The sequence below is a fragment of the Pan troglodytes genome, chromosome 8 (assembly GCF_028858775.2).
Source record: "Pan troglodytes isolate AG18354 chromosome 8, NHGRI_mPanTro3-v2.0_pri, whole genome shotgun sequence".
Classification (NCBI taxonomy): Eukaryota; Metazoa; Chordata; class Mammalia; order Primates; family Hominidae; genus Pan; species Pan troglodytes.
Genome location: NC_072406.2, coordinates 31,026,217 through 31,040,207, shown reverse-complemented (window position 1 = coordinate 31,040,207; position 13,991 = coordinate 31,026,217). Strand labels below are relative to the sequence as shown.

Genomic DNA, 13,991 nt, shown 5'->3' with positions numbered 1-13,991 from the left:
GGGTTGTGGCTGCCTACAACCACAACTTTTTCTAATTCATAAAAAGTCACCGTATGGATTAGCAGCTGTCCCAATTCTGTAAATAAGATAATCTGATTTATATAATAACTATGGGACAAAGGACTCTTAACCCAGACAGTTCTGAAAAAATAAAAACTGTCAAAACAAGAATCATTAGGCTGTTGATATGGTTTAGCTCTGTGTCCCCACCCAAATCTCACCTGGAATTGTAATAATTCCCACGTATTAAGGGTGGGACTAGGTGAAGGTAATTGAATCATAGGGGAGGTTTCTCCCATTCTGTTCTCATGATAGTGAATGAGATGAGTTCTTACAAGAGCTGACGGTTTTATCTTTTAATGCTTTGCTTTGCACTTCTCTCTCCTGCCACCATGTGAAGAAGGACATGTTTGCTTCCCCTTCCACCATGATTGTAAACTTCCTGAGGCCTCCCCAGCCATGTGGAAGTATGAGTCAATCAAACCTCTTTCCTTTATAAATTACCCAGTCTCCGGCAGCTCTTAATAGTAGTGTGAGAACAGACTAACACAGCTATCAAATTATCAGTATCTCAGATTGCCAAACCAAAAGTTTCCCAATTGAGATTCCTCCTGGGGAGTTGGGGGAGAAATCCCTGAGATCAGTTGCCCATATACTCAGTGTGCTTGGATCTAGGGGACCATCCTGATGCTAAAATGCTCACATCAGGGGCTGAGGATGGTGGCTGGTGCTTATAATCCTAGTGCTTTCGGAGGCAGAGACAGCAACATTGCTTGAGGCCAGGAGTTCAAGATCAGCCTGGGCAACATGGCGACACCCTGTCTCTACAAAGAAATACAAAAATTAACAAAGCATCGGTGTCATGCGCCTGTAGTCCCAGCTTCTCAAAAGGCTGAGGCAGGAGGATTACTTGAGCCCAGGAGGTCGAGGCTGCAGACAGCCATGGTTGTGCCACTGCACTTGAGCCTGTGCAACAGAGGGAGACCCCATCTCCACACAAATCAATTAGTAATAAAGTGCTCACATCACTGGATGAGACTATAGAATATGGCTTCTTGCTTATCAATTCTGTGGCCAAGAGGATGGTGGCAAACATCCAAGAGACATAAAAGGTTGAATTGTACATGTGCCCCTCCCCTTCCCTCAGCATACCTCCAGGCCTCCCATGGCAGCTGCCATCTGGGGCCAACACCACTACCTGAGTCATTAACTCCTAGACCGACAAGTACCTACTCTACTGAACAACACTTTGCAAACATTTACACTTAAACACATCTGCTGAACATAAATAGGAAATAGAATGACTAAGCATCCAGGGTTACTTATAGAAAATGCAAAATAGAAATCTGCAGAGATTTAATTATCTGTGTATTCATGAACAAACAATTTCATAAAATTTCAAGCAATTCCATTGCTATACGCTTACTCTTTCTGCAGAGTAGAAGAGGCAGCTACCGTCTCAGAGACTTCTGTTTTTCTTAATTAAGGATTTAAAAAAAAAAAAAAACTCTTCCACCGTTTTTCAGAAAAGAAAAAGAGCATGAGTACAGCTAGATATGGTGGCTCACATCTGTAATCTCAACAATTTGGGAGGTCAAGGTGGGGGGATCACTTGAGATCAGAAGTTTTAAGCCAGCCTGGGCAACATAGCAAGACCCTCTCTCTACAAAAAAATTTAAAAATTAGTCAGGTATGATGGTGCACACCTGTAGTCCCAGCTACTTGGGAGGCTAAGACATGAGGATTACTTGAGTCCAGGAGTTGGAGGCTGCAGCGAGCTATAATCACATCAATGCTCTCCAGCCTGGGTGATCAAGCGAGACCCTATCTCTAAAAAGAAAAGAGCATGGGTAGATATTTGTTTTGGTTTTATTTTGTTTTCCAAATAAGATCATAACTTTTGCCTCATCCCCAGCTTGAAATGAAACATGGAAAAGCTCTACCTGCCAAGATTCAGCACTTTTTTTCTGCCTACAACCACAATAAGAATTCAACTACGTGTGCCTGTTTTGCCAGGAACAATGTTATTTTATCTGCAAATTGTTTCCTTCTGCACATCTCTATTATCCAGTTTCAATTTCACTATGCCAGGAATCAGCACTTTGTGGTTAAGAGGGGAAATCAATTATTGTGTTTCTCTGCTGGGTAGCTAAGCCCAAAATGGGGTAGGCCAGTTGGAGAAATGTGAATGTTATGTTCTTGTACCGTGTGCTTTGGTTTGACCCTTTTCTTTCAGTGCCTGACAAATTGCTCAACTTGTCAAACGTTCTCGGTAAAAGCTTGGTTGGGATTTATTGTACAATGTGTTCTCAGAGAGCACATGGTGGCATTCACAAAGCCAAATAAACTTTTGAGAGAGCACCCTACATGTTTCTAGTGCCTTTCTTATTTCCTATGTTTTTCTTCTATTTTCTTTCTCATATCATTTTTGAAATAAATGATTCTAGAAGTCAAAGAATCTCAGAACCAAAAGAGAGCTTACAGAACATTCAGTCCATATGTCTCCTACCATGTCCTTATAAAGTTATATATACAACAAACAACTGTTGAGCATCTTCTATACTACATACCAGCCAACATACAGGATGCTCTAGCATCCATTTGAATATCTTCCAGTGTAAGCATTTTCACAGCCCTTTAGGAATTTCAACTTCCTCGTGAAGCAGTCTATCCAATCAGTTCTGTAACAATGGCCCCCTAATTTTGAGCCTAAATCTATTTCCCTGTGACCATCACTCATTGGTTCCACGTCTTCTATCTGAGGCGACACTGGGTGATCCTTCAAAGTCCACACCCTCTCTTTTCCAAGCTGTATAACTTGAGGGTCTTTCAACCCTGACTCACTTGCAGTGATTTCGAAACCCTTCATCAGTTTAGTCTTAATCTCCTGCAGTTAATCAACACCCTCCTCAAAGGGCAAGTCACAATTTAACCTAATACCTATTTCAGTGGATGCCTCCACAGAAAGATCATGCAGAAATGGTGGGTACCTTTCTTTTGATGACAACATCATGAATTTTACCATCTGCTCTATGGATATGGTGAATATCCTCCTTCATAGTTCTGGCTTATTTTCATGTTTTATCAAAAAATACTTCAAAGCCAGGTATGGTGACTCATACCTGTAATCCTAACACTTTGGGAGGCTGAGATGGGAGTTTAAGACCAGCCTGGGCAACATAGTGAGACTCTATCTCTACCAAAAAAAAAAAAAAAAAAAAAAAAACTTTAAAAAATATTAGGCGAGCATTGTGGCCCAGGCCTGCCCTAGCTACTGAGGAAGCTGAGGCAAGAGGATTGCTTGAGCTTAGGAGTTCGAGGCTGCAGTGAGTTATAATCCTGGGCAACAGAGTAAGACCTTGTTACCAAAAAAAAAAAAAAAAAAAATCAAAATTTGTTCAAAGTTCATATTTAAAATATCAACTTTGCTGCATTACAAGTTCTATGATCAAGTGACTAGAAGAGCAATAAATGGGAAAGCAGCAATTTTTCATCTTATTCTTAGAAGTACTCTTCTTTGACTCTTTGGGAGCAAACTGATTTGGTAGAAAGCTGGACAAACCTAGGTTTGACTCCCAGCTCTAATGCTTAACAGGCAAGCTCCTTCACTCAAAGCTGTCTATGCACCATTTCTCCACTCACAAAATGGGGTCATAATACCTGCTTCTTAGAGTTGTGATGACTTTATATAAAATAAACAGCTTAATATGTGCTATAATGGAATAAAATAGTTTTCAATAAGCATTTGATTTTTTCCACTTTTTTAGCTTTTACACTGGAAAACCAAAAAGTCAGTTACTGTCAGCAATATTTTATCATTTTGCAGTCAAAATTCCATATTTAAACACACAACTAATTGCAAAATGGCCTGCCTACCTTGCTCTTTTTCATTTTGTATGGAGACCAGATTCCCTCCAAAGCCTATACAAGCTTTTCGTGCCTCTTGCCAATTTTTTCTTTCTTCTTCCATAAATCCGAAGATTTTGAAACACTGGGATGGAAGAGGGGCAGAAAAAAAAAGAAAAACCGCAGGGGTTAACTAAAGATGATCAACTTTGCTCTACAAAAAGCAAAATTATTCATGAAGATTATAGCTAAATCCGAATTTTCTCACCACCAACTGGAGATTTAAAAAATTGTTCGTTTTATGACCCACTCACTTTCTTTGCAGTTTTATTCTCCCTTGGGAGAAAGGATACATCCATGTGGATAATATCTCAAGTATGCTCTCAATTTCCATAAAGAGTTTGTCACGCGAATTTTCACCTATTCTTGCCAAAAATTTTCTAAAGTAATGAGGCTAGCAAAAGTTAACTTTGAGCTGAAAGATTTGCATCACTCTCCATACTGACCAGTGCCAAGATTGCAACTAATTTTCCTAGTACCTTGTTGCTGTAGAAATTCCAACCTTCCTTGCACCCTGATGGGACCGAGGGCGTGGTAGGCATAACTGTGGTAGCATTGATACTACTGTTATGTCGCTGGCAAATGAAGGCGTTTGGATAGCCACAGTTAATGTCATTCCAAAACCCTGGCAAAGAGAAAAATAGTTAAATTAGATTCATATGTTTATGTTTTAAAACATTATTTTAAAAAATATATTTCTATTTTACAAGAATTCTCAAAACTTATTTAGACTATAATCAAACTTTATTTTTATATGTGACTAGAGGTATCCATGCAATATCCTTTTGCTGTTTTACTTAAACTAATAATAGTTCCACTTTATAGAGAGCATCCTATGAACCAAACATGTACATGATGTTGCAGATATATTACCTAAATGGTAGTAGCTAATCATAATAATCTAACAACAGCAAACTTTGTATACACCGAGCATCTACATAGTATTTTAGATGTATGATTTCATTTTATCTTCTCAACAATTGATAGATTGTGTCATTATTCCCATTTTGCAGAATAATAAGGAGCCAGAGAGAAATAAAGGAGATAGATAAACAAATTCTGGATAAGTTTTTTCAAATCAGAACATGAAAAAATGGTTCCTAATTTGGGAAGAAGTGAGAAGATTAACTATGTCATTTACTAGTGCAAATGTTAAGCATCTATTCTCGTTACAAGTTGAACTGTTAGGCTGCCAAAATTAGAATTCTCCTTTATTCTCTCTTCTTATCTTGCCTGATGTAAGCACACAACTTGCTACTTTTAGTCTAGGGATGTGGCAAATGACACGCCACGCCACAAAGCAAATTCAATATGCATGACTTGCCTACCTGAATTTGAATACATGGTCACACAGTTTTCATCTTCATTTGCAAAATTGGGTTCACCTGTGGCCCAAGACACGTAATCCACTTTGCTTCCATCCATCCAACTGGAAAAGAAAATTCAGGCATTTTGAAACGATCCAATCGTTAGACTAATTGGATACAGGCCAGGAGCAGTGGCTCACGCCTGTAATCCCAGCACTATGGGAGGCCAAGGCGAGTGGATCACCTGAGGCCAGGAGTTCGACTCTAGCCTGACCAACATGGGGAAACTCCGTCTCTACTAAAAATTAAAATTAAAAAAAAATTAGCCAGGCATGGTTGTGGGCTCCTGTAATCCCAGCCACTCAGGAGGCTGAGGCAGGAGGATCGCTTGAACCAGGAGGCGGAGGCTGCAGTGAACCAAGATCGCACCATTGCACTCCAGCCTGGGCTACAAGAGCAAAACTCCACCTCATAAAAAAGAATAGTTGGCTACAGCCTACGGGTGGGACAGGACAAGTCAACCCAGAAGAGGGAGACCTCCAGAGAGTGGCAGGAAAACCCCCAATGCCTGAGTATGTGGTGTGTCCTATGCATCATGCTCCGCAGTAGCAACCCTGATGCCATGTCCAGGCTACCTTCTTTTCCCTCCCAGGAAGAAACCACCTTTAGTCGCAAAGTGGAGACCCTGATTACTCTGGAAGTGAGCCAGAGACAAAAATCCTCCCATCGTACTCCCCGGGCATGATTCCCACAAAACCAAACCACCCATGGAGAGGCAGAGTGTATAGAATTTCTCATTAGACTCATTCTCTGATTCTTGTGTTTACTCTAGTTTCTTGTAATGTAGGTGGGCTAAACTTATGTCTATAAATTATAGAAATTCAGACTGTGAGAGCCAGAAGGGGACCAGCCATGAGATCATGAAATTTGACCTTTTCACTTTAGAAATGATAAAATGGCGTTCCTTGTCCAAAGCAAGATCCAACATTTTTACTCTTTAAAAATAATGACCCTGTGGGGTATGGTGGTGTATGTCTGTCATCCCAGCTACTTGGGAGGCTGAAGCGGAAGGATTGCTTGAACCCAGGATTTCGAGGCTGTAGTGAGCTGTGATCTCCCCACTGCACTCCAGCCTGGGCAACAGAGCGAGACCTGTCTCAAATAACAATAATAATAATAATAATAATAATGACCTTGAATTTAGGTCTCCATTGCTCAAAGATGACAATAGCAGTCCCCTGGAATATGTGAGGCTAAAAAAATCTGTACATGAGCCAGGAGGACATATCTGCCCTTCAAACTCTAGAGGACATATGTATTAAGGTACAAGAAAAAAGAACATAAAATGTATTCATTTCCTCATGTCCCTACAGCTTTTTCTGGCTCCTATATCTAATAGAAAATGGTACAATCACCCTTTTAAAGGGAATGTATTTCCTGCAGATTGAAAGTGTGCTTCAAAATAGTGCTGCTAACACAGGGAACAGGGCAATAGGAAAGGATACTGTGGTTCCCAGCAGCAAGGTTAGCAAGGTTATCATCCCAGATGGGATTACAATTTTTTAAATAAATTCAGTATTTGTATATGTCTAAAACAACAACTTTTTAGTAGATGATTTACTGACAGATGACATCTGAAAACAAAGGAAAGTGTAGTTTTGCAAAACTGAATCCAATTTTGAGTTGTTTGTTTGGAATTTATAGTGCTGAAAATATTTAATAGAATCATTTTAAATTCCTTTTTTAAAGTTGCTTTTTCAACTGAGAATGCTGTAGGATTTTTAAAAATGCATTCCACAAAGAAAAATCTCAAAATAACTCATGGGTATTGGTCAGAACACTAACCCAAGCAAAGTTGTTTTTAGCTTGATTTACTTACGCAAACTTTTTATCCAAGCTGATCAATAAACCAATAAAATATGCAGACTGTGCATCATTTCTGTTTACCTGAAACATGGAAGTTTACGTATAGTTTAATTTAGAATCACACAATCAGGAAGTTCTTAAACAAAACATACATGTTAATGAGGCAGCCTAATCGAAACCTTATCTAGAGAGGAATTTCTGCAGAAATGCAGTACATTATATATTATGTTCTTCCTAGAAATAAAAAAAAATGCACACAATTTAATAATTTGAACTTGTAAAGCAGGAGTCTTTTATTTGATGCATAATCCTACAATCCTGACTGCCTACTTGGTTTTAAAGAATGTCTTCAACAATGTAACTACTGTAGGCATTTAACATTATGGAGAATGATTTAAGGTATTTGCTTTACAAATTCAAGTTATTAAATTGTGTATAAATTTTTCTTTTTTATATAAAAAAATCATATATATGATTTATTTTACATATATCATTATAAACAATATATCATTGTTTATAATGATATATGTAAAATGAATCTATACGTCAAATATATATACAAAATATATATATGAAAAATAGTCACCCTGTGGGAGATGGTGGTGCACACCTGTAGTCCCAGCTACTTGGGAGGCTGAGGTGAGAGGATTGATATGTATAATATAAAATATATTATACATGTATTACATATATTTTCTATATATATTTTACATATATCATATATTTATTTCATGTTATTTAAGTATTTATTTTATATACATATTTTATGTATATATTACATATATATTATAATTTATATCTGTGTATGAGCCAGGAGGATATATCTGTTCTTCAAACTTGGGAGAACATGTGTATTCATGAACAAGGAAAGGAACCCCAAAATGTATTAATTTCATTATAATGTACCATTTCACTATATATGGATATATTTGATTTTCATATATATACATAATATATATATATAGTTGTGCAATATTAGAAAACATCTTGAGAATTTCAAAGCAAGGTATATCCACAAAATGATGTTAAGTCAGAGTATACTCTAGTACCTTTATAAATCAAATGAATTTTTATTCTTTCAGTACTGTTCAACTTATTTTTTCCTGCTCTCTCTGTTACCTCCTCTCTGGCAATGAGGCCATGAAGAATTTTAATCAGAAAGATACTGAGCAAAGCACTCTTGGAAAAAATAAATTATACCTTCATTGATAGGTATATCAATGGTATCACAATTTTGTTACAACCAAGAAAGATGATTATAATAAATAGTCAAACTCTGTTATATGGCTCACAATTTGGTCCATGTAAGCCAGATTTTTAAATTAAAAATTAAACTATATGATACACAAAGGGTCCAGGACTGACATATAACAACTAGTTAAGAATTATAATCTTTGCAAATCAAATTAGTGAACTCAAATTAGTGAATTCAAAGCCATCAAGTACTGATCTTCACAAAATCCAAGCTAAAAAATGGTTCTGGGACTGGGCACAGTGGCTCACGTCTGCAATCCTAGCAATTTGGGAGGCGAAGGCAGGCAGATCACTTAAGGTCAGGAGTTCAAGGTCAGCTTGGCCAACATGGTGAAACCCTGTCTCTACTAAAAATACAAAAATTAGCCAGGCATGGTGGTGTGCGCCTGTAGTCCCAGCTACTCAGAAGGCTGAGGCAGGAGAACTGCTTGAACCCAGTAGGTGGAAGTTGCAGTGAGCCGAGGTCACACCACTGCACTCCAGCCTGGGCGACAGAGCAAGACACTGTCTCAGAAAAAAAAAAAAAAAAAAAGATTCTGAGTTCTGCAATTCTGCACTAAATATTTAAACAATAGGGCATAACTTGTGTTATGACCTCCTCCTTCTCCTGCATTCCCATCTTTACCTTGACCTTTGGAGGTGCAAATTCAGCACATAATTAGAAATTCTACTAGGGGGTACCAATTGTAGACACTTTGTTTATCACATGTCACTGTTCCATCCTTAAATCAATGATGTTCTATGAAAAAATGCTCAACATCACAAATTATCAGAGAAATGTAAATCAAAATCACAATGTGACACCACTTTACTCCTGCAAGAATGGCTGTAATTAAAAAGTCAAAATATAATAGATGTTGGCATGGATGTGGTGAAAAGGAAACATTTTTACATTGTTGGTGGGCATGTAAACTAGTACAACCACTATGCAAAACAGTATGGAGATTCCTTGAAGAAATAAAAGTAGAACACAATTTGATCCAGCAATCCCACTACTGGGTATCTACCCAGAGGAAAAGAAGTCATTATATGAAAAAGACACTTGCACACACATTTATAATATTGGCACAATTTGCAATTGCAAACATATGGAACCAGCCTAAATGCCCATCAGCCAATGAGTGGATAAAGAAAATGTGGTATAGACATACCATGGAATACTACTCAGCCATAAAAAGGAATGAAATAATGACATTTGCAGCAACCTGGATGGAATTGGAAACCATTATTCTAAGGGAAGTAACTCAGGAATGGAAAACCAAACATCGTATGTTCTCACTCATAAGTGGAAGCTAAGCTATGAGGATGCAAAGGCATAAGAATGATACAATGGACTTTGGGGATGCAGGGACAGGTAAGAAGGTTGTGAGGGATAAAAGACTACACATTCAGTACAGCGTATACTGCTCAGGTGACGGGTGTACCAAAATCTCAGAAATCACCACTAAAGAACTTTTCCATACAACCAAACAACACCTGTTCCCAAAAACTATTAAAATTTTAAAAAATGATTGATGTCCTTACATATTTCCATAGAAACTTCTTTTCACTTTCACTTTGAATAGAAACAAGATCACCAAAATTCCTCTTGCAAAATGCTCGCGCATTGTCCATGGTTTCCTTCTCTTTGCTGAAATAATACTGGTAGTCTTTGTAAGTAACCCACCCATCTTCAGTGACTGGTGGATCTGAAAAGTTAATGAGAAAAGGCAATGAGTTTTATGCAGACAAATTCAAGAATCTGGTGTGTACAGCACACAAAGGTGAAAGGGATAGAGCTGCTATATCAAGAGGTATCTGCAACTCTGAGAGACCAGAACAGCAGAATGTCCACGTCAAACACAGACATTTGAACCCCAGCCCAAATATCCACTTTCTACCAATCTGGTAAAAAGGACCCATTTTGTATTCCCAGCTATGTTCCATATGTCATTACTGGGTAAAAGAACTCCGGGTGTCACTTTCATCAATACAATAGCATAGCTGTGAGGATTTATGTATAATGCACCCATAATCTTCTACATCAAAGGAGTGAGAACTATGAGAAAGCAGCTTTCACCCCAGTATAAGAAAAAAAAAAGCAAAACTTCGAATAGATGCACTTGGGTGCTTCAGGGTAGAAGCAAGGAATTCACGTATCAAGTGGGCCCCTCAGGCTTTCTCCAACCCATGGGATTCCATACTTCCGTGCTACAGTAGGCTGAATAAAAGCTCCCAAAGATATCTAGTTCCTAACCCCTGAAACCTATGAATGTTAGCTTATATGGAAAATAGGACTTTATAGACATGATTAAGTTAGGATCTTGAGATAGGAGGGTTATCTTGGATCGTCTAGGTGAGCCCTAAATGTAGTAACAAGTATCCTTATGCAGAGGGGCGGAGGGAGATTTGACTACAAGAGAAGGAGGCAATGTGATCACTGGAAGAAGATGCTACATTGCTGGTTTTGAAGGAGGAAGGGGTCATGAGCTGATGAGTTCATAGAATGTAGCTCTAGATGCTGGAAAAGGCAAGGAAAGAGACTCTCCCTCAGACCCCCTAAAGGGAGCGTGGTCCTGCCAACATCTGGATTTTGGCCCAGTGAAATTGATTCCAGATTTCTGACTTCCAGAACTGTAAGGGAGTAACTCCATGTTATTTTAAGCCACGAAGTTCCTGGTAACTGGTTACAGCAGCCTGTGGACACTAATATATGTGCTAAAGAAGAAGGAACCTGGGACCTTGGAATTGATTCATGAACCCTTGAGAAACTGTATTAACATGCCTTATGTTTGGGCATATGAGCTTCTCTCTGAAGAGGAAGACCCAAATTTCCATGACGTTCTCACTCAAAGGTATTAAGGACTTCTGCTCTCTACCTTCCTAGGGCAAGTAATTTTTTCATTGAGAAAGGAAAGAGGCGGAGAAAGGGTTATCAGTACAGAGATCAGAAAATAAGAAAACACCTACTGTCTTGAGGAGCTGGTGTTGGCTCAGGTTTTGGTGTTTGTCCTGTAAAACAAGAGAAAAGTAGAAATAAAGTGTACTTAAACTTCTGCTAATTACATTTCCTTCTATTGTCACTATTTTCATGAGTCAATATTGCTAAAAACTTAGTTGTTCTCTTTTTTCCCTTCCCTTTCTTTCTCCAATTTGCACATCATGTTGTGGAGGGCAGAATGAAGGAAAAGAGAATAAGAAGTGAAGAATTAAACAAATTAGGTGCAATAATAGCCAACAGAAATTACAACCACCACAGTTTTCAGGCACAAGTAGCATTATATAAAGGAAAAAAAAAAAGATCATGAGTTTTAGAATCAGAAAGCCTAGCTTCGAATCCCAAGCCTGGGTTTAAATCATTTAGCCTTAATTTTGTCAACTAAACCAAATAGATTAATTTGTGAAAATATGTGAGTTATGGGTATGTAATAGGTGTTTAACAGCTGTTCATTTTCCAGACATAATCTGTGAAATTACTTATGATTTCATGATTTGAAACGATTAAATGTGAACTATTTATTTATAAAATAGAAAATGTATTTTCTTAAGAAAATCTATTTTTCTTAAATGTATGGTTTACTAAAAGTTAAATGAAATATTTTTCTTTCCAATTAGTTAATGATATATCTGGATTTTGTTGAAAGCTGATAAAGGGACTCAGGTTACCTAGCTTTTGGGTTAATGAATTTAACATCTACAAGAGTAGAGCTACAATAATGCAAAAAGGATACTAGCCATTGGTAGCTAAGAGACCATTAAAGGACAACTGGCCACCACTGACTTCTTCTATTCTGGAAACTTTGAAAGCAATAATCTAAACAGGAGGATGGAAAATAAACAGAGCAGTAAGTCATCTCCAGCCATAGAGTTGAAATGGTTGCCAAGATTCCCCAACAGCAGAGGCCAATGCAGTTCCATTTATCCATTTGCAACGGAGGTATTGATGTATATTTTGGTTCAAGGGTAGGTTTGTTTATTTGCTTGTTGGTGTGTTGGTTTCTCTTAACATTAGAACTCGGATCCTCTGGCCTGACTTGAATATGCAGAACTTTCTGAGTCCCAGATAATGACTGTCAGCATGCGTATTGTTTGACCATCAATAACATGGTTTGGCTAATAGCATCAGAGGCCACAGATAATGGCTGTCAGCATGCGTATTGTTTCGCCATCAATAACATGGTGGGGCTAATAGCATCAGAGGCCACTCCAGGGTGATTGTTCACTGTGTGGAACATTTATCTGAGAAATCAATACTCAGAATATTCAGACTTGGGGAAATGTTCAACTATTTGATGATTAACGTAGGTCAGAAGGTGAAAATTCCAAAACGGAAGTTGCATTTGCATTATTCTGTTGACAGCATAGGACACTCACAAACTTCTACTGCTATGGAACCTGGGCCAGGATCAGAGCTGCTCATGGGAACTATTTGGAAGGACGTGACTCTTGCCCAGAAGTCCCAGGTGGCCTTTTGATCTTCTCTGTTCCTTTGGCACATTTATCTGTGCTTATCAACTTCATGCTTATCCTATGCAATGATGGCCACTGACAGTTTCCTGATTTTGTTATTTTGTTTGTTTGCTTCTGCTAATAAAGGAAAGATTCTGGGGTGTCAGGAGGTTAGTCTACCAAGCTGAGATAAAGGAGAGAAGAGGTGATCATACCTTTTTGTATCTGGCAAATCCAGTTGTTAAGGTGTTCACAATTAATATCATTCCAAGACATAGTAGGGTCACCTTTCAGCTCACCACAGTATTCAACATTTTGATAATTATTAGGTTCTCCATAAGCCCAGTTTTCATATGAAACCTATATTAGAAACATTAAACTACAACCATTAACCATTTGTATCAAGCCAATGCCAATCATTCATCCAAACAGAAAACGAAAGATATGTTTGCATTGTTTTATCAATTTACTTTTTTTTCACAATAGCTTTGCTTTGAAAGCACAGTTCACAAACGTAGTAGAAAAGAAACAGCTTTCATAACATGGAACCTTGTGATGTTGAATAACGTACACAATTGATTATTATAACATTTTCTTTACTCTTATTAAATAGAATGGATCCAAGGGCCACAAATGGGGGTTTATATACAGGAAAAACTTGGCAACAAAGTTCCACTTCTCAGTGTTGGGAGTTCCTAAATTTACAACCCAATGGAAAGGATAATATTTCAGTGCGTTATTGGAAGTTTTCTCTTTATTAAATGTGTAGGATAAAGCAATACAATTAATTCTTCTTGCAAAAGAAAAAGACCCAGAAAATATTGCTAACAGCTACTAAACTTTGCTAAAATGAACAGTAGAAACAAACGGAGGCCCTGGGTCTAGGTCCTCTACGGAGTTTTCAGTGTGGAATCATAACCCACGGGGTTCTGGACTAAGCACGGTGATGTGTTTTCCAGAGATGTAAATATAAAACCCAAATGTCAATGAAGCCATCAAATAAACCACCTCACTCAAGTTCCTTGAAAAGTTGCTGGTGGAGGCAGAACTGAAATTAAGAGGTAGAACTGAAATTATACAAAATCACTTCTTGTGACGACTAGGGCTTCTAAATATTGCCAGCACGTGCCAGAATCTCTCACTTCTTCATTCCTGGAAATGGAGAAGTCTGACGAAGCCTAATCATTATTAGTGGGAATATCAAAAATGTTTCCATTTCTATTGATCTAA

The 13,991-nt window shown here is 38.0% G+C and overlaps 1 protein-coding gene across 3 annotated transcripts in view; it reads right to left on the bottom strand.

Moving 5' to 3' along the window:
* MRC1 (mannose receptor C-type 1) overlaps positions 1 to 13,991 on the bottom strand; it is a 103,269-nt gene that overhangs the window by 26,108 nt on the left and 63,170 nt on the right. For all 3 annotated transcript variants that reach the window (XR_010146812.1, XM_009458030.5, XM_507681.8), the window contains exons 15-21: positions 12,977 to 13,121; positions 11,283 to 11,324; positions 9,858 to 10,021; positions 7,093 to 7,160; positions 5,235 to 5,335; positions 4,386 to 4,531; positions 3,877 to 3,991 (exon numbers count right to left, since the gene is read on the bottom strand). Coding sequence is in view for 2 of the 3 variants with exons in the window: in XM_009458030.5 (XP_009456305.2) it covers positions 3,877 to 3,991; positions 4,386 to 4,531; positions 5,235 to 5,335; positions 7,093 to 7,160; positions 9,858 to 10,021; positions 11,283 to 11,324; positions 12,977 to 13,121 (781 nt within the window). In the remaining variant the exon portion in view is untranslated. The remainder of the gene's footprint in view (positions 1 to 3,876; positions 3,992 to 4,385; positions 4,532 to 5,234; positions 5,336 to 7,092; positions 7,161 to 9,857; positions 10,022 to 11,282; positions 11,325 to 12,976; positions 13,122 to 13,991) is intronic.